Below are 21855 nucleotides of genomic sequence, written 5' to 3'. Positions count from 1 at the left end.
GCCGGACTAGAGCAGCGCAGATACTGAAGGACCCGTCCCATCCTGGCAACAAACTGTTCCAACTTCTGCAATCTGGTAGAAGGTTCCGCATCTTCTGGGCAAGGACAGAGAGACTCAAGAGGAGCTTCTATCCCCAAGCCATCCGTGCCCTAAACACACACACCCGCCCTCTCACATCATCTATAATTGACTGAGACAGGACTCTCTTCCAGACACTCTAAACCAAGGCACAATGTACATTTCAATTCCTTTAATTTTAAATATGTTTATATTGTCTATCCTGTAAAATAGTCAGATGTCTATTCATATTAATGTACAGAATTCACCTGCTTGCTGCTACTACTGCACATTCACCCAGTGTATATACAATATGTATGTATATATATATATATAATGTTCTTCCTCTACACCCCCCCCAATTTTTGCACATGTCGAGGAGCGTGTCAGGCTACATTTCACTGTGTGTTATACTTGTATAACTATGCATGTGACAAATAAAGAACCTTGAACCTTGATAGAGTAGTCTGAACCAGAGTGTGACCCACACCCCACCAACAAAATAAGAAGAAGGTGCAAAAGGCGCACCTCCAGGATTGGAACAGCAGCCCCTTGCACCAGGTGTAGAAAGTGTGCCTACAAAAACCACTCTAATCTGGTTAGTACATCTTGCTGCTAATGATGATGCACACAGAAGCACACACATACTGGAATATAAATTTTGATCATTTTATTGGTGATTTCAGGGGTTATTTGGTCATTAAATTGCCTTTCTGGCCACTAACACACCATGTGTGATATTCTTTTTGGCCATTCATCCCCCCCCCAAAGAAAAAAAAAATAAAGTAAAAATAAATCATTGTTACAGTTACTGTTACTGACCTGCAATGATGATAAAAAATATTAGGTTTCACCATTCATATGCTAAATAATGTGAACTTTAGACCATCCGCAGCTCTTATTACGCTGCCTGGATGATGTCAAACATTGGTTGTCATTAAATTTTTTAAAGCTAAATGAAAATAAAACTGAGGTTGTCATTTTTGGCAACTTTAATCATATCGACAGCACTCTGGGCGCCTTTTCCTCATATTGTAAAACACATATAAAAAACCTCGGTGTCTACATTGATGGTTCTTTTAAATTGAATAAGCAGGTGAGTGCAGTAGTTCAGTCCTGTTTTTTTCAGTTAAGACAGCTAGCCAAGGTAAAGCCATACCTTCCGGCTAACGTCTTTGAGCGTGTTATTCACCTTTTTCTTACTTGCAGATTAGACTACTGCAATTCATTGTATTATGGTCTAGATCAGGCCACCATCCATCGTCTTCAGATGGTTCAAAATGCAGCTGCTCGCCTGCTAACTGGTACCAAACGGAGAGAGCATATAACTCCAGTTTGGGCTTCTTTACACTGGCTTCCTGTCTCCTACAGGATCCAATTTAAACTTCTACTTTTTGTTTTTAAGTCACTTAATGCCCGAGCCCCTCCTTACCTGTCTGAGCTCCTCTCTGCCTATGCTCCAGGAAAAACCACGAGGTCTAGCTCAAAACTAATGCTGTCCATCCCACGGACTAACCTCAAATCCCGTGGTGATAGATCCTTCTCTGTGGCAGGTCCCAGACTTTGGAATAGTCTCCCCTTAAATATTAGATCTGCACAAACACTTGAGCAATTTAAATCATTACTAAAGACACATTTCTATGCCCTGGCTTTTAACACACTATGACCCAAGCATTTTGGTCTTATTTGAATTAGTTTAGTTATTGTTTTAATTCTTTTACTGTCCTATTATTGTTTTTTTACTGTTATTATTGTATTACATTGTTGCTTTTTAATACCATTTTTATATTGTTAAGCACTTTGTGCAGCATCGGCTGTTTGAAATGTGCTATATAAATAAATTTGACCTTGACCTTTATTACTATTTTCCCCCAAAAGCGTAGCAATAATACATAATCTGACTGGTATTCAAAGGGTATAATATCTGAATTTGAATTATATTTTGGTTTTCATGACTAGGAGCGGTGCTAATTTAAAAAATCAAGTCAATGAAAGTAGAAAAATGTTTTTTGATATTTATTAATTTTATAGTATTTTGTAAACGTAAACAGGAGGTGGCCATTTTTGGCCACGAACAAGCTGAGAGGGATTTTTTTTGTTTTTCTGTCACTGCGCAAAAAAACAAAGATGCATAAAAGTCATTAATACTGTTAATTATTGCTATACATCTAACCTCCACCATGGTTAGAAAATAAATCAGACGACATGTTTTATTTGGAAAAAAATTGGGGTTTTGTGATTTTTTCCATTTATGAGTTCCTAGGATTATGTGATCTAACTGGTATTTAAAGGGTTAGAATTCTGAATTTGAATGAAATTTTGATTTTCATGAACAGCACTGATGCTAATCTAAAAAATCAAGTAAAAAAAAGTGGAAATTTTTCTTAATATATATGAATTTTATAGCATTTTGTAGTTGTAAACAAGGGGTGGCCATTTTTGGCCACGAACAAGCTGAGAGGGAGTTTTCATGTTTTTGCTCTCTCTGCACAAAAATAACAATGCATTATAATCAATGTTGATGTGAATCAATTACATGACCCATACTCTACTATTAATAATACAAGAAATTTCAGTAGCAACTCAATTATATAAAATTGCAAGATTTGAGGTTGTCTTCCAGCTAGTCGCAGTGGACAAACAAACTGGTGTTTAAAGGGTTAAAAATGTAAAAAGTAATAATTATTTTATATTTATGAAAAGAACTGAAGTTACTTAAAAGCTTTATGCAGATAAAATGGCATAAAAACACAAAAATAATAAAAATTACAGACCTAATCTGTTGGTGGCCACTTTTGGCCACGAACAAGCTGAAAGGGTAGTGATTTTGAACAAACCCAGAGGGTTTATTAATTTATTATTAACAATAATATAAAATTATACACAAAAGGAATTACTAATGTAAAAAAAAAAGTGGTTTTATTTATATATGTTTATATAAAAATATATGCGGTGGCCCCTAGAGACAAAGCACGTACAAACTCCAAAAAGCACATACAAACTCCAAAACACATTTCTAGCATGAACTGAACTTCCAAAACAGAGCTACCTAGATCACTTAAATTACACAATTGAAAGCATGAAAGCATATGTGTATTGTTTGTGTATTTATACATTTATAGTCAAATAATTTAAAAAAAAAAGTTCATTTACCTGTTATTACCACACACCAAATCCGGTCGTTGGTACTTGCTGGCTTGTGTAGCCACAAGGTAACAAAAGCTCAACACTGCACCTAGCATCCTGGATCACTTCTGTTGTCTTTTGTACGTGTTTAGAGTTTTTATGTGCTTCTGAGTTTGTACGTGTTTTTACGTGTTTTGGAGTTTTTACGTGTTTTGGAGTTTGTACGTGCTTCAGAGTTCGTATGTGATTTGAAGTTTGTATGTGCTTTGTCTGTAGGGGCCACCGTAAATATACTTTTATTTATTCACTCCACATAAAATTTAATAAATAAATCATATAATACAAAAATCAACTATTCACATTTCAACTTTTAACTATTTAAATTTTCAGCTTTTTCCTTTTACAAATTTAAAGTGAAACAACACAAAACACTGCAAACAACAACACAATTAAATATAAATTAAAATATGAAAACAAAAAGAACATGCATATTCTCTGTCATATGGGCCTGCATGAATAAACTTTCTGAATCCTTTATCATCTGCAACTGAAAATAGTTGTGGATGATTACTATACCTTTCTAATGTGACGCTGTTGTCCCTGGCTCTTTCTGTCTCTCTCTCCTACTCTGTTCCTGTGCTACCGAGTGTAACTACTGCCCCTCTTCCCAGCGCAATGCACAAGGCTCGCATGCGGAGTGAAGTGGAAAAAAAGTGCGAGAGAGAGAGAGGCTGAGAGAAAGAAAGAAAAACCCCCACGGCTCGCGATAAGGAGCCGACTCGCGTCGTTCACGTCAAAGATCCCCGACCCATTACTACAACAGACTACCAAGGAACTACAAGAACTTCTTGGGAATTAGGATGATCCTTTTTACATGCTATGGTTCTTAGTCTTTGCCTATAGTGATGACAACCCCTCTATGTATAATAGTGATAGGCTGATCTTTAGCTTTTCCTGGCTCATTATAAGTTAAACGAACTACTGGTTTAATCTGTCTCCTAGGCCTTATTTTAGGAGTGTCACCCAACAGATCACGGTGTGTATTTGGTTTCTCAGTTTTGGCAGACAGAACAGGCTGTTCTGGGATCCAGATCAGGTTCTGGGATAGAATTTTCATCATCTTCTTCATTTTGGTCATACTCCTTCTTAATATCCACCATTTGGTCGGGCTCAGTCTCTCTGTCCTGAATAATGCCTCCATCCTCCGGTTGCAGTTCCTCATTTTCACTGCGCTCATCAGAAGCAGTTTCATCACTGACCTTGTCCTGGTCATTTGCACAATCCTCTTGTGGCACTGCTTGAGATCTAAGAGCCTGTCTTAGTGCTTCTCTCACTCTTTCTTGAGTATAGTAGTGCCTCTGAGGCTCATAGTACTCACTCTCTGACGACAAATCAGAATCCTGTGACAGCTGAGGGTCAGACACAACTGTGGCCTGCTTTGGTTTCTTGCCCTTTGGTTTTTGTCTGTCACAACAGTTATTGCCTACTTCAGGGATTGGCAATTTTACATGTTGGCCAATAGGAAGGATGTGATCTCTGTGGATGTGACGACCACTTCCATTCTCCTTCTTTAGTTGGTAGACAGGGAGATTGGGCATTTTTCCAACAACTTGGTAAGGTATTGGACTCCATCTTGTTTGCAACTTGTGCTTCCCTTTGAGACCCCAGTTCTTCAATAGGACTCTGTCTCCTATTTCTAGAGACTGGAAACCAACTCTCTTGTCATAGCCCTTTTTGTTCTTCTGATGGACTTTGTCTGCTTTCTCGGATGCTAGCTTGTTGGCTTGACGGAGATCTTCTTTAAGCTTTGACACATAGCATGAGTGACGTTCCTCAGCTTTGTCAATTGTGGTCCCAAACAACAAGTCCACTGGCAGTCTGGCTTCACGACCAAACATTAGGAAGTATGGTGAAAAACCAGTTGCATCACATTTTGTACTGTTATAAGCATGGACCAAATAAGGGACATGCTGGCTCCACTGATGTTTTTTCTCTGTGCTTAGAGTACCCAACATTGAAAGCAGCGTTCAATTGAACCGCTCTGGCTGAGGGTCTCCTTGCGGATGATACGGAGTAGTGCGCGACTTCTGTATCCCCATGTTCTTCAACAAGTCTTTGATCAGAAGACTCTCAAAGTCTCGCCCCTGGTCTGAATGGATATGAGCCGGAAGACCATAGTGGACGAAAAACTTATCCACTAAGGTTTTGGCCACTGTTTGAGTGTCTGATTCTTGGTCGGCAATGCCTGGGCATAGCGTGTGGAGTGATCGGTGACCACTAAGACATTTCTTATGCCCTTGGAATCCGTCTCCATTGACAGAAAGTCAATGCACACCAGATCCATAGGTCCACTGCTGGAGATCTGGTGAAGTGGTGCGGCTCTCTGGGCAGGAGTCTTGCGTGTTATGCATTCACCACAACTTTTGATATGTTGCGCAGTGTCTTGCAACATTCTTGGCCAGTAGAACCTTCGACGGAGTAAATCCAGAGTTCCCTCTATGCCGAGGTGTCCTGAGTCATTGTGTACTGATCTCAACAAAACGTCATGATACACCTTTGGCAGGACTAGCTGACGGACCTCCTCCACTGAGTGACGTTTGGTGATGCGGTAGAGCAGACCGTCACTCAGGAGAGTCAGCTTATCTTTCTCTCTTTTTAGGAGCAACAGCTCAGGACTGTTGCCTGTCCATAAATTCTGTTGGACAGCTTTGACCGCTGGACCAATGACTGAATCCTCTTTCTGTGCCTTAGCGAGATCAGATTTTGAGACGTGTTCCAGTGACTGTAACTCCATCGTAAGAGGAAATGCATAGATGTCAGGGATGTATTCCGGGGAAGCCCCGGTTTGGTCGACACATCTGGTGGGTAACTCTGGGCTTTCTGACACACGTACTCTTTTGCAGATGGATTTAACAGCTGCCTCTGGTATAGTCTCCCATTCAGTGTCAGTGTCAAAGTTTCTGGAGAGGATGTTTGCATCTATGTTATGCTTGCCTGGTCTGTAATGGACATCGAAGTCATATGTGGACAAAGCAGCTAACCATCTGTGTCCCATGGCATTGAGCTTTGCCGTAGACAGAACATAAGTCAAGGGGTTATTATCTGTACGCAATGTAAAGTGCACCCCATACAGATAGTCATGAAAGCGATCCACCACAGCCCACTTTAACGACAGGAACTCCAGCTGATGTATGGAGTACCTCTTCTCAGCCTGACTTAGCTTCCTGCTGGCAAATGCAACCGGCCTTAGGTCCCCTTCTTGTAGCTGGTATAGGACAGCCCCCAGTCCTTTGAAGCTTGCGTCCACGTGGAGCTCATAAGGCTTGGTAGGATCAGCAAAGGCTAATACCGGTGCATAGGTTAGACAGTGGATGATCTGCTGAAAGGCTTTGCTGCAGGAGTCATCCCACCGATCTCCAAAGGGTTCTGACTCTTTCAAGTAGGACTTGTTGAGGTCTGGACTCTTTTTCTTGCTCTTTTGTATCGGAGCATAGGTCAGTTCAGTAAGAGGCGTAGTTAGCAATGAATCGCCTGTAGTACCCGCAGAAACCTAAGAACGATCTCAGAGACTTTAGGTCGTGGGGCTGAGGCCAGGTGGTAACAGCCTCAATCTTCTGCGGATCAGGAGAGACACCTTTGGCAGACACAATATGCCCGAGGTACTTCACCTGTGGCTGACAAAACTGGCATTTGTCCAGGGAGATCTTTAGTCCTGCTTCTCCAAGACGATCTAGGACTTTAATGAGCCGCTCTTCATGTTCCTCCAGTGACTTTCCGAAGACAATCAGGTCGTCCAGGTATACCAGGACTTGGAGGAGGTTCATGTCTCCGACTGTTTTTTTCCATTAGACGCTGGAAAGTCGCAGGCGCTCCTGTTATTCCCTGCGGCATTCTCTCAAATTGGAAGAAGCCTAGGGGGCAGATGAACGCCGTCTTCTCTTTATCTTCCTCTGCCATTGGAATCTGGTAGTATCCACTACGCAAATCCAGCACTGGGAACCATTTGCTCCCAGACAAAGAATCCAGTGCTTCGTCAATGCAGGGGGTCATGTACTGGTCGGCAGTGTTGGGTAAGTTACTTTAAATTAGTAACTTAGTTACATTACTAGTTACTTCTATCAAAAGTAACTCAGTTACTGCAAGTTACTCGTTACTTTCAAAGTAACTAGTTACTAGGGAAAGTAACTTTGGTTTTACTCAGAATTCTCTTGTTAATGTGTTGCTTCCATAACTGGATACCCAGCAAGATTGCCAGTCTTCTAGCTTGCTTACTTGCCACAAGTGCACTGTGCCACCTACCAATAGAAAGGAAAAAATAATCTGCATATTTCCACGAAAGAAATCCCACGCCTGGACCGTCGTTGATCGCCGACATGATTCTAGCCAACGTCACAGCGTCATGTGCGCTTTTTACATCCAACACAAAAACTGCAGTCGTGGTGCTTTCGATTATACTAAGAACTCGGAAATTCTGCCTTCTGAATAGGAAGATGTAGGTAACACCAGACTGCAGATGAGCTGCATACAGGGCTTGACTGGGACAAGATAAACAAACAAGAGAGAAAAGCCGATCAGCTGATCATTGATCAGTTTCATGATTGAAGTAGAAACTGGAGAGGGAGGGGAGAGAATGAGAGAAGAAGAAGCAGCTGCAGTGTAAAGAAACGGAATAACTCCAGCTTTGTCTGTTTTTCATTGTAGCTGAAGTCCGGGACAAACTGCATTCCTTTTCACCTCAATACCAAACGCATGATATTTTCTCTGAATACGGAATGATTCCGTTTTTTACGGGATGGTTGGCAACTCTAATAATTAACCTTATGAACAAAATAAAGTTCAGTTAACATCATAGCACCCACCCAGCTGTATAGAAACCCCGTCATGCTAGCTAGTACGCAGTACGAAAAAGCCAGCACAACGAAAATAAACTCCACCTAAACTTGGTTTATATCTGACCCAGATAGACTGCAGGTCACAACTTCTTACCTGAAGTTCAGTTCACCTGACACTCGGACCGGACCGGTGGCCGCCTGAGGTCTCTGCTCCTCCTGCCTCCCCTTTCCCTCATCCACCTGCTGGCCTCCACCACTTGCTAATGTTACTGAATCTGTGGAAGCTCCGCGATGCCACCACACGAAGTAACGAATAACGAGCCTATCTAAATCCCAGTAATGATTAACGCGTTCCTGATTTTGGTATAATAACTAGTTACCATGCTCGTTACCACAATAATAACGTAGTTACTGTAACGCGTTACTTAATAACGCGTTAGTCCCAACACTGCTGGTCGGGCACGATCCGGCTGTTAAGGAGCCTGTAGTCTATGCACATCCGTATGGTTCCATTTTTCTTTCTAACAATTACAATCGGCGAGGCATAGGGGCTACGGGACTCTTTAATGATGCACATAGTAACTCTTGCAGATGTTTTCTTACATCCTCTATGTCTGCAGGTGCCAGTCGACGTGATCTTTGCCGAAAAGGTCTTGTGTCAGCCAGGCGGATGGTGTGCTCCACCTCTTTTGCGAGGCCAACGTCGCATTTATGGACTGAGAAGACGTGGGAGCGTTCCGCTAGTTTCTGTCTAAGCCGGTCCTTCTACTCTTCAGGCGCAGGAGAGTCACCAAAGTCGATCTGGCTGCTGTCAAATGCTGTCATCTCTGGTTTTTTGCTTGGCATGGTGATGACGCTTTCGGTGCGATAAAGGTGACCCATGACGGTTCCAACAGGGATAATGGTTTCCCTGGCGGACTGGTTCTGCACCAGGATTCTGAAGCTGTTAACTTGTACCGCATTGGCGGGCACAACCATGGGCTGTAGCAGGACATCACCTGGCAGAGGAGCTAAGGGAGAAGAGTCAAACATGAAGATCTCTTTGCCAACTGTCTGCTGAAAATTAACTTTGCAGGTTATTTGCAAGTCTTTTCTGGGGGGTAAGGACAAGGGATTTGAACCTTGCCAAGTCACACAGCCAACCTGGTCATCTCGAGAGCTTAGTGTGAGGGAGTCTGTGAATGTGGGTAGCGACTCCCTGTGAATTTGGATGCCCAGGCTTTTGGTTATGTCAAGCCCCTCTTTTCTGCATTCCTGTACCAAATTGCGGACATGGCTGGTGTTAGTGCCAACAATGACAGGAATCTGCTCTTCTTTTGGGCTTGTACAGATCAAGGCAAGGTCTGGTACAGTGTGTTTGGTGCCAGTCACTTCAGCCGGATACTCAACATCTACCACAACATAGCCAAGGTAGGGGTAACTGACATTGGACTCACCCCAAATGTTGAGACCAGTGAGCGGATGCACTGGGATGGAAGGCAGATGGGCTTTATACCAGGACTCGAATATTATGGTGACCTGTGATCCACTGTCAAATAAGGCATCACAGGGCTGTCTATTCACTTTAAGTGGCACAATACTTGGCGGCCCAATCAGTCCTTCTGGAATTCCAGCTGGGGTGGAAGAAGTCAGAAGACACTGCTTGAGATGGCAGTCAGTGTCAGTGGCATTACTTGTTGAAGTACCTGAACTTTCTTTCAGTGTCTTGACAGTTCGGATGAGCTTTCGTATAACTTTGCTCTGATTTTCAGGATTTTGACACTTTGCGACAAAATGTCCCTTTTCCCCACAACGGTAACAGAACTGCTCATCCAAAGGCGTTCTGTTCTGGTAAAGGGTCCTTGTCTTTGAGGTAGCCTCTACTGCTCCCATGGTAGCCAGTTTTACCGAAGAGTCTGGAGCAGTATCTCGTTGGGCTACTTTCTGTTGCAGTCTTTTCACTTGTCTTTTCAAAGCAGCCAGTTCTCTGGTGTCACTGTGCTCACTTGACTGTACTGAGGACGAATCTTTATCTATGACATCAGGGGACTTCAAGTGGCTAACTTGGCCTTAAGCTCTTTAACTTCAGCTTTGAGACTTTGTATTCTGTATTGCCAGTCCCTGAAGGTTTTGTCTGTACATGCTGGACTGAGGTATTTAGTTTTCTCCTTGATGCCTCACACTCTTCCTCTGTGCGAATCTCACTTAAGAGGTGGAGGAAAGTTGGGGGTTTGGACTTTCTTTCTCTCAGGTGCAGATTAATTAGCATGAGATCGGAAGTGACAGCCCCTCTCAGAAGTTGTTCTAGGTGAGCATTGTCTTTGCTAGAAGCTGGAAATCATCCTCTCTGGACAACTTTAGTAAGGGCCCTTTCCAGACGCCTCAGAAATTAGACAGTTTTTCACTTGGTTGTTGCTGCATTAAGCAGAAAGCGAAATAGAGATCATCCCCAGACTCAGCACTGCCAAATGTGCTTTCCAACGCCTCCAAGTATTCAACGGGACCTGCCTCGGGGTCTGACTCACGAACCGATTTGGCAATCTCCAACGCTGGCCCCTTTAAACTTTCCATCAGCCTGTGCCTTTTCTCCTTGTCTGTACAGTCCCTTTCCTCTACCATGAGCCATGCCTGCTCAAGCCAATGGTCAAAGGGGTCTTCACTAGGGGGAACTGGCAAGTTCCCTGAAAACAGCCTCAAACGCCAATAACCACCTTCAGCTTGTGGTTTATGTGCCTTCTCCAAAAAATCACCAACCACTTGCAAGACAGACTCAGTGGAGTTTATGGAAGGATCAGAGCTGGGCTGCGGAGGAGCAAGGCTGATTAATAAGCTTTGTATATGTCTTCCATAGTCCTACCCTCAGTGTCTAAGAGACTCTTCAACTTCACAGCAAAATCGTCAGGAGCTGCACATTCATTTCTTACCACTGTGCTGGTCCAGCACTTCTTTGGGTGCATTATCTTTAGGTATACTTTGTTTGCATTCGCAGAGAACCATTAGGCAGCTCAAGGGGGTGTGGAACAAGTGCCCTCTAACCCGGACTCGCCCTAGACACTTAATAGTCTCCAAGGTTTCTTCTATCTGGGCTATTTCCACTTCTTCTGGAACCAGAACCAAGAGTGCTTTAGCTTCCTCCAAACCTTCACCCCGACACCAACTCTTCAGCTCTGCAGCAAGCCCGGTGTGGTCTGCCATACTCTTTGTAGCAAAAAATACTAAGAAATGTAAACTAGCTACTGTAGGTTAACTTTTTTTTTTTTTTTTAGTGTGTTGCCCCTTTAATACTTCTATGAAACCCAAAAACATCCCAGCGGTGCCTCCATTTTATGTAGCCCTCATTTACTCAATACCATTAAATAAATGGGCTTTGGGTTCTTTTTCTAGTGTACTCTCGTATGATATTTTTAAATTAACTTCTCTTTTGTTTCTGGGATCAATGAAGCTTATTCCTTAACAGTAGCACTACACGGGAAAATGAACACTAGTGTCTACAGTGCAGTAAATTATGTCATACACCATGTAAAGTAGAGCATTGCAACCCTCCTTCAATTTACCAAACAATGAAAACAATAAAATAATAAAATGGCAGGTTTCAGTATTCAGGCAAAGCAAAATACACACAGCAATTTACCAGCTGTACACAGAATTTCCTCATATACAATGTAAACCACCAGTGATAAAACAATTATAGTCCCAAATTAAACCTAAAGCCGTCAGAAATACACCCTACGTTGCAGGCCTGTATTGCTCCAGTATAAATCCAAAAGATCTCCCAACCGGAAGTTCTTCACTCAATGAGCAAAAAATAAATAAACTCAATACCTTGTGAAACTTGCAATTCCCACCAGATTAATCCAGGCAACAGGATGCAGTAGCACAAAGATGAGGAAGGTCTGTGATCTCCACGTGCTCCACAAGCTACCTGTTTTAGCTTCCCACGTTGCCAGAGGTACTCTAAGTGACTATCTGGGGTCTGTCCGTCGTTATCCAGTTCAGTAACGATCCTCTGCAGCTTGTTACGTTCCACAACTTTAGAGAAACGGCAGTCTACAGTAGTCCTTATTAGCGAACGGCTGGGTTAGCCTCACTTTAACTCAAATGCGTGCGCGGCCACAAGAAACAAAACACACAGTCCAGCAGACTCACGCTGAAACTTTACGTGTAATGTCACTAGCTTATCGACATTGTGACTTGTCTTTACGAAAAGTCAAAACACACTTACTAACATTACATAAAAACAAGACCGCCCTCTCTTCTTGCCTTGTCTTTTTATTTCTCCTTTTCTTTCTCCACCCTGTGTTACCTTCATAGACCATATCCCCGTAGGAAATTACAGTTCTCACAAGCAATTCCCAATAAAAGAAAGATAACTTATTTTAAACAATGCAAACATGTTTTTAATCATTTTACATGAACTTTGATCTTTTTAATATACAAGAAAATTGAACAAATGAATTTTACTCTTTGGTATTTATATTCTCAGACTTTACTTATCTTTTACTATTTATGCATCTTTTTAATCCGGGTTTATTATATATAAGCTTGTATTTATTCAATTCAATTTCAATTCAATTCAATTTTATTTATATAGCGCCAAATCACAACAAAAGTCGCCTCAAGGCGCTTCATAGATACAGAGAAAAACCCAACAATCATATGACCCCCTATGAGCAAGCACTTTGGCGACAGTGGGAAGGAAAAACTCCCTTTTAACAGGAAGAAACCTCCGGCAGAACCAGGCTCAGGGAGGGGCGGCCATCTGCTGCGACCGGTTGGGGTGAGAGAAGGAAGACAGGATAAAAGACATGCTGTGGAAGAGAGACAGAGGTTAATAACAGATATGATTCAATGCAGAGAGGTCTATTAGTGAGTGAGAAAGGTGACTGGAAAGGAAAAACTCAATGCATCATGGGAATCCCCCGGCAGCCTACGTCTATTGCAGCATAACTAAGGGAGGATTCAGGGTCACCTGGTCCAGCCCTAACTATATGCTTTAGCAAAAAGGAAAGTTTTAAGCCTAATCTTAAAAGTAGAGATAGTGTCTGTCTCCCGAATCCAAACTGGAAGCTGGTTCCACAGAAGAGGGGCCTGAAAACTGAAGGCTCTGCCTCCCATTCTACTTTTAAATACTCTAGGAACAACAAGTAGGCCTGCAGAGCGAGAGCGAAGTGCTCTAATAGGGTGATATGGTACTACAAGGTCATTAAGATAAGATGGGGCCTGATTATTTAATGTGTCAATATGTAAAATATGCTGATAAACTGACAAGTCATAGGTGGCTCAATTTTCTAAAAAACTTTCTGTCATAAATTTGTAGTCAATTTATGACATTTGGGAGGTGTGACATTTGTGGTAAGAATCTGACCCAAACACAGGACTTTTCCAAAAGAGAGACAGTGAATTTATTTACAGTGAACAAAGGTGAATAACAATGTGACAATCCCCGCACTGTGGCCCCCGTGGCGATTTCTCCCAAATCCCACACAGTGTTCATGTCTGTGGCGTGTATCGGGAAACTCCAAATTTCAATCTGTACAGGGGCTCCAATCCCAAATCCTGGCAAGACAAGACGCAATGATTAGTCTAGCGAGCAACACACAGATATACACACAAAGTTTTCACTATTGAGCCGGGGCTATACTGACAACTAAACTCAACAATCCAGCATCGACTGAAGCTCAGCCACACAGTTAAGTAGGGAGGCTGCCCGCGATGACAAGCAGCTGCAGCTGACGAGAACTGATGAGCAGTAGGTGTGGCTGACTTCAGCGCAGGAAATCTTCAGGGTCTGCAGACGTTTGCAACCGGACTTCCGGAAACACACACACGTCCAAAAACAAATACACACAAACAGGGAAATAGAGGACCAGAGGGGAGCCAAGACCAAAACAAAACACAATACACAGACACATCGGGTGAAGGTCGACTGGCGAGGGCTGCCAAACCATGACAGGAGGAGAAACTATTCACAAATCACAAATAATTCACAAATCTAAAATGAAACACACTAGGAGTCAGATGCATTCTAATTATAGGAAGTACACTGTGCGAGGTAGATGCCTAGACAGAGCATGCAGGATGCAGCACACAGAATATTAGCTACTCTATTTTCATAGTCCACTTGCACCAAGATGGCATCTAAAATCAGTTAAATTATCAAAGGAAAGCTATTTAGGTTTGCAACCAATATAAAGAGGTTCAGATTACCTCTGGCATGGCTGTATCCACTGTAGTTAGTGTACACAATAAAAGGCAAAAAATTGTATGGGCAATGCTTTTATCCCGCCTATTTAGCTTTAGGCTTTGAATTTAGCAGAATGCTTAATGGGATAGATGGCTGTTGATTAGTGCTGTGGCTCTAGTTTTCTATGGAGTATGAATTTAAATGTATACTTAAAAATGCTGTGTGTAAGTGATCACTATACAAGGGTACAGGATGGTTACACTGAATGAGGGAGGGCAGTATATAAGAATCAAGTGCTTCTTCTCCTTATTATTTTTTTCTGTCAGTCACACCTTTGTAACATGTTTAACGCTTTGAATCCACAGTGACATGTAGTTAAAGCAGAGACTAGTTTATGGCTTTTCTTTGTTTTAAACTAACAGATTGAACAGGAGCGTATCGATAAAATCTGGCCCAAACTGCGCGTGCTGGCTCGGTCCTCACCAACTGATAAACACACTTTGGTTAAAGGTGAGTCCATAAACCAAAACACACACTCATATACAAACCGATTCACTGCCAATTAAAACTGTTTTTTTTCCTCCTTTGTGTTTGCACCCAGGCATCATTGATAGCAGCGTTGTAGAACAGAGGCAGGTTGTTGCAGTAACAGGAGACGGAACTAATGACGGCCCAGCTTTGAAGAAGGCTGATGTGGGCTTTGCCATGGTAACCTGAGATACTGTTCACCATTAGTGTTTATTTGGGATTAATGTGCTTCTGTCATGACATTTTTTGTAGTAATCAGTCTCTTATTCTGTATTTTTGAAGTAAATCTTTTTATGATTCAAGATGTATAAAATACATCTATTATAAATCTGTAAAGGACAGAGTATTTTCCATTGTACTTTGTAATAACAAGTGTTTTGAGTAGTGTGCATTTTATTTTGGCCACAGCTCTTACTCATGCCAAGTGGTAGCACTTGGAGGCAGGACAGCATGATATTGAGACAGTAGCACTCCAAAGTAATTTGGATGCTTGAATGCTTGCATGAATCATGTCATGAGTCTCTGACTCCCCCTCACTCTGTCTCAATCTCTGTCAGGGTATCGCAGGGACGGACGTGGCTAAAGAGGCGTCTGACATTATCCTGACTGATGACAACTTCAGCAGCATTGTCAAGGCAGTGATGTGGGGAAGAAACGTCTACGATAGCATCTCCAAGTTTCTACAGTTCCAGCTCACAGTCAACGTAGTGGCTGTCATCGTGGCCTTCACCGGGGCCTGTATCACCCAGGTAGACAGACAGATGAATACACATATATGCTGACACATGTGCCTTCCTACACACACACACAGATATCACTTCTGTAAATGTCGCTCACTTATACCTGCTAGGGCAAACGTAATGCACAATGCTTTTTTATGCATTTGTACACCAAGCTTATATAAGCAGTGATGTCCTGACACTTGGAAACATTTCTATATGTTTGACAAGTAATGATGATCAACTTAGAAATGCACAGTTATGTAATAGGGCTATTAGGGCTGGGTATCGATTTCTATTTCTATAACTGATTTGATTTGATTCAGTTTTGACTCAGACAGTCAAAATTGTGTCAAAGTAACTGAGGATAAAGCATAGAAAAACATAAAGGAGATTTTCCTGGCCTGGCTTTTTGCAGGGGTTTTATTAGAGGCAGAGGTAAGTATTTTGCAATTAGGCATATTTTGTAAAAACTAAACTTTTTTCAATATTGAACAGCAGAAATTAGACTTTCTAGTTGGAGGTCATTTTTGAATAAAAAAACACAGCGGGCGACAGTGCTGTGCACAACGTAGACTGGTGTTTGATAAGCAAACGAATAATGCAGAAAACAGATTTCTGATGGTAAACTGGTCTACACATAGCTGTGCAGGAAGTATGATTTTTATCTTGGTGGAAGCAGAACAGCAAAAGCAAGAGAGAAATCATGTTAATGTTTTTCAAACATGAAGCGTAGTTTTGATCTTCTATTGCTGCTGGTTCAGTGAATTTTGGTGGGAGAGTGACAAAACCTGCAGTTTCAGAATCTGTGACATGTCGACTTTCGGCACCCAATGGCGTGTCGCGTATGTGCCACCGGGTGAACGGCGAGATCCGCGCTTTGTGTTTACATCTTTTTGCGGAATCTGTTTACCTGCTCTTATTTGCTGTTTTAGCTGTTTGATGGTTGTTGAAATAGTTTTGTCAGCTTTAACCTGAGATTCTGGTGTTTCTGGCAAAATACATTTATACAGGATTTAATGAATCGATATCGCATTATTCAAACTAAAATAGTTTTGATTTGGGAAAATCGATTTTTTAAGCCCACCCCTAGTGACTACATGTTTGTATTTCTGTATTATGAACAACTTTAACAATCTTTAATTACGAAGAAGGAACTATCATGCTTCCAAGCATCTTGATGCTTATATTGAATTTGGCCAATGTTGCAAACAATTAGATTGGTAGCCAAGTGTAGAAAAATGCTCTGAAACAATGTTTGAAAGCAGTCTGAGCTTTTGGGTCAGACGTAACTTGTACATTTGTACTAAAGGTCATCTCAGACATTTAGTTTTCACCGTGCACTTAATTTTGTTTTTCTTTTTTGTTTGTTTTTTCTTCTGAGTAGCAGCCACTCGGAAGAAAACTGGCATAGCCCTTGTGTTCTGTATAACACTATAAATTCTGTACTTGCTATGCTTCCGTGCCGTCCTCTGAGGCTTTGTGTAATAAGTTTATTAATTTCTTTGTGGACAAGGTTGAAAGCATGAGACCTCCAACTCCTATTGCCGACCCTTCTAAGCATGTTTCGTGCTCATGTTTGCTATCCACCTTCCTACCAATTGCTCTGCCTGATTTAGAGAAACTGGTGTTAAATGCTAAACCGTGTGGTTCTCCGAATGATGTGGTTCCTCCCCGCTTTCTCCAAAAGGTATTTCGTATTATTGGACCTCACATTCTGAACATTATTAACACTACTCTTCTGTCTGGTCAAGTACCTAGTGAGTTTAAGCATGCAGTTATACATCCCTTGCTTAGGAAACCTGGCTTAGATACCTCAATCATGTCAAATTTTAGACCTATCTCTAAGCTTCCTTTTCTAAGTAAGATCTTGGAAAGGATTGTTTATACTCAGCTGATGGACTACTTGAATGACTTCCAGTTGTCTGAAATTTTTCAATCCGGTTTTAAGCCTTTTCACAGCACGGAGACAGCCCTTGTAAGAGTTATCAATGATGTTCTGGTAGCTGCTGATCGTGGTAAATATGCAGTGCTGGTCTTATTGGACATGACCGCTGCCTTCGACACAGTGGATCACAATCTATTGATCTCCCACCTTCACCATTGTGTGGGAATTTCTGACTTGGCACTGTTGAGGTTTAAATCATACCTGTCTAACAAAAGTTTTAATTTTAACGATCGTAAAACGGAAGCGATTTTACTTGGCCCAAATCAATTTTCCAACCCTCCAGATGTTGATTTCGCTGTTCTGACCTCTCATTTGAATAGTTCAAACATAAATCTTGGAGTAAAGATCGATTCTGCACTTACCTTTGATGACTACATGAATGGGGTGGTAAAATCAGCATTCTACCACCTCAGACGTCTATCGAAGGCAAGCCCTTTCTCTCCAAATGTAACTTAGAAACTGTAATTCATGCCTTTATTACTTCACGCCTGGATTACTGTAATTCCATTTTAATAGGGGCTGGTCTTACAATTAGTTCAAAATGCTGTGGCTTGATTTTTAATTGGTAGAAGAAAGTTCGACCACATTTGGCCTCTCTACATTGGCTTCCAATCAAATTTAGGATCAGTTTTAAAGTTCTTTTATTGATTTTTAAATCCTTAAATGGTTTGGCCCCGTTTATTTGTCAGATTTGTTGAAGCCTTATGTAACCACTAGTTCCCTCCGGTCAGCTGGGCAACTGCTGCTTTCAGTCCCTAAGTCATGGCTGAAACTCAGAGGAGACCAGGCAGATTTCCACATACTTCACTAAGAGGTATGTGCCACCCTGCCTAGACTGATTTGCCCCCACCCAATGTAAAGTACAATTTTCTAGATCTGCCATTGCAGGCAGACACAATGGAAGAGGTGCTGTAACTAGAAAGAAGGCTAGTTCTCAAAGAATAGTTCCTGTTCTTGGAGATGACAGCCACACACACTACTTCACTGAGAGTGGACTATTATAGGACACCAATGGTTCTGGTCAGTTTGCAAAAGAGTATCAGATCATATATCTTTTTATCTCACATTACATGCTTTCATACTGTATCATATCATTAGAAACAAGCTGGAAACATATTTAAAAATGGCTATATTCTGTACTATTAAAATCTAGATGAAAAAATTAAATTCAGCTGTTTTTGAGCATTCTAAAACTGCATCAGTTTACATTTCAACATGTGACAGTGACCCGTCCACAGTGACAGAGGTGCTGTCGGCTATGGAAAAAGAAACATGTGGAAAGAAACATGTTAAAGATATAAATAATAAGTAACAGTAAAAAAAACAGTAGGTAAGGCTGCACTTCTTGCAGTGATTTCGTATAGAAAACCTTTTCATCAGTAATATGTTTTCTTTTTGTCTGCTTTCAGAACTCTACATGATTGTTTGCAGCTAGCAGGTTGTTAATGCTGTCCATCAAGTCTAACAGTCTGTAGTCTGTGAACTGACCTTAGCTAACGCCAGCTAACAATGTTAGCTCGGTGGTGAGTAGCCTTCAGTAATAGTAAGAAATCACACAGCAAGCAATAGTACATCAAAGAGACTGAAGTGACACATTTATAACTGATGCCACCAACATTAACAGGATGCTTACACTAGAGCCTCTCGCATGTTTTCTTTGGGTTTCTGGCAATGCGTTTAAGAATCCAAAATTAAAGAGGGAGCCTAAGAGCCTAACATATGAAACAGGAAAAGACTGCCGTATAAACCGTTTATTTCAACAAAGTAACTGTATTCTAATTATCACCTATTTAAACGGTAACTGTAACGCACTACAGTTACTCATATTTTGTATTTTAAATACGTAACGCCGGTACATGTATTGTGTTACTCCTAGGGATGGGTATTGTTTAGGTTTTATCCGATACCAGTGCCAAACCGGTACTTTTGAAACGGTGCCGGTGCTTAAACGGTGCTCAAACCGGTGCTTGAAGAATGGAGAACACAAAATTGGTCCAAAAACCTCTCATGTTCAGCTGTTTTTTTGTAAAACGATAACAATGTTAGCCTTTTCTGCAGCTATGGGGCATATATGGTATCACTCTTGGCTGGAAGCAGTGCTTAAACAATGGAAAAAACACAAACTTTGTCCAAAAACCTCTCATGTTTAACTGTTTTCCACTTTTTCTTTGGTCATTTTAGCCTTTTTGGCCATGGTGAAGGGAGTGTCTGCCATCAAACAAGAAGACAGCCGCATGTAGCTATGATGATGTTTGTTAGTTCACCTTACATGCATTAATTTAATAGCCTACTCAACGTAAATTACACACGAACAACATTAAGCTACTCACGCAGAGAAGAACGGCGGCTGCTGCCATCATCATCCGTCATCATTTCTGCTACACTGGCAGGGCTAGGGGCCAGGACTTTATTCTTCGGGTTTTTGGGGGATGTTGCTCCGGGTCCGATAACTGGCAACCCACCCGCAGTAGATGTGCACGGTGTGAGGTCTCGCAGCAAGCTATCAAATACGGCGCATTTCTCGGCTTTTAAAAAAAAACGCTATGCGTCGCCAGGTGTTTCATCGGATTTGAGGTGTTACCTCCTTTGACAGTATCACAGTATCAGCTTAAAGCACTTGTTGCTGCTGAGTTTGCATCTTTTGCTGTGAAGTACAGCCAGACTTTTGACCGCTTCGCCTAGGGCATTTTTAATCTGTAGCTCTGCTCTAAAAGAACGTACGTACGTACCTGGACCTGCCTACTGTCCTCGGAAACGTAAAATGATTGGCTAGAATCTAAAGTGTATCACAGCTCAGAAAAAAAAAGCACTGAAATAAAGCACCGAAATAAAGCACCGAAATGTGTGCTGCTTTTCGGTCTGGTTACTACCGTTTATGTCAGAACCGGTGCCATCATGGCACCGGATACCGGTACCCATCCCTAGTTACTCCTCAGCACTGTTTGTCATTCTGTTCATCCCTAGTTGGTGTCTGTACCAGTGGCTAGGTGCTGTCCCTTTATAAGAGCCAAGAGTTTTACTTTCCCCTTCCTCCATGTAAAGAATGTGCCCATGGCACATCTAGGGTTTCCTCTACAGAAACCTGCATTGCGTTTAAAATATGTGGTGGTAAGCCAGAGGCCTAACAAGGTGCACATCTGATGTTGTTATATCCCAGCTCCCTGGCACATAGCAAACACTTCACCTTGTACAAAAGTAAAGCCCCTTAACATAAATTGTATTGCACCATCAGTATTATGAAAATACATCTTCTGTAGAAATTTACATACCTTGTTGGGAGGAATAAAATCAAAATGTTCCCACACAGGGGAGGACATCCTCCTCTTCTTAGCTGGCTCCATTCTCTCCTGACTTTCTCTCCTCACTCCCATAAACTCTCTTTTTCTGTGTCGAACCGTGGGACTATTCATTCAGGGGTTGTGTTTTGTGCTACGGATAGTAATGTGAATCTGCCCAGCCTCCTGAAGCTCTCTTAGCTGCCCAGCCTCCTGTAGCTCTCTTAGCTGCGTCTCCTGTGTCCCCGCTAGCACAGTCATTAACTCCACCACAAGCTCCATTTTCACCTCTACCATTGCTTCAGTCATCAGTTCGGTCTGCCACTCAGTCGCCCTTAGCTCCATCATCCACACTACCAGCTGCTTCTCTTCCACCACAACCATCACTACACTCAGCCATTCAGGCTGCTACTCAGTCAGTCATTCAACCTATAGCCCTGCCATTAATGCACTCTGTGGCTGAGCCATTAGCCGCCCGGCCCGCAACCAATTCGGCCACTCCTCCACCCGTTACACCTCCACCACCATCGTCACTGCTGCCCGCAGCACAGCCTATAGCCCTGCTACTCATAACTCCGTCTTCAGTGTCTCCACTCCCTGTAGCTCAGTCTCCCATGTCCCTGTCACCACAACCGTCACTACAGTCCCCAGTTCAGTCTCCTGCAGCTCAGCAGCCACCAGTTCAGTTCCCTGTAGCACTTCAGTCTCCTTCAGTACAGTCTGTCGCCCAGTCGCCGCTCAGTTTCCAGCTCAGTCATCTACTCAACCACCAGCTCCACTTTCTCCCCAATCGTCATTAATACCTCTAGTTCGGTTTCCTGTGCAGTCACCCCTAGTTCATTTTCCTGTGCAGTCATCAACTCCACCACCTACTCCATTTTCACCACTCTCACTACAGCCATCAGCCATCACTACAGCCATCAGTATAGCTTGCCATTGCCAGTGTGTGAATGTGTGTGTGAATGGGTGAATTACTGAATGTAGTGTAAAGCGCTTTGGGGTCCTTAGGGACCCCAAAGTCCCCTGTGCCAGTTCAGACTTCAGTTCAGTCCCTTGTAGCAATTCAGTTCCCTGGTCAGCCACACACTCACCCACCTAGTCAGCCTAATGTTCAGTCAGGGGTCCCCACACCCTCTAGCCCTGCATCTGCTCCTGCTGGAGGCTCGAGTGAGCAGATTAAGCACTCTGCGGCTCCCGCGCCGCCATC

The 21855-nt window shown here is 42.3% G+C and overlaps 1 protein-coding gene across 5 annotated transcripts in view; it reads left to right on the top strand.

Annotated features, from left to right (window-relative positions):
• atp2b3b (ATPase plasma membrane Ca2+ transporting 3b) overlaps window positions 1–21855 on the top strand; it is a 103218-nt gene that overhangs the window by 58581 nt on the left and 22782 nt on the right. For all 5 annotated transcript variants that reach the window (XM_026155336.1, XM_026155338.1, XM_026155341.1 and 2 more), the window contains 3 exons: window positions 14601–14688; window positions 14780–14886; window positions 15264–15455. In XM_026155336.1, coding sequence (XP_026011121.1) covers window positions 14601–14688; window positions 14780–14886; window positions 15264–15455 — 387 coding nt within the window. The remainder of the gene's footprint in view (window positions 1–14600; window positions 14689–14779; window positions 14887–15263; window positions 15456–21855) is intronic.

This window comes from Astatotilapia calliptera, chromosome 20 (genome assembly GCF_900246225.1).
Source record: "Astatotilapia calliptera chromosome 20, fAstCal1.2, whole genome shotgun sequence".
In the NCBI taxonomy this organism is placed as follows: domain Eukaryota; kingdom Metazoa; phylum Chordata; class Actinopteri; order Cichliformes; family Cichlidae; genus Astatotilapia; species Astatotilapia calliptera.
This window is presented reverse-complemented; position numbering and strand designations above follow the sequence as displayed.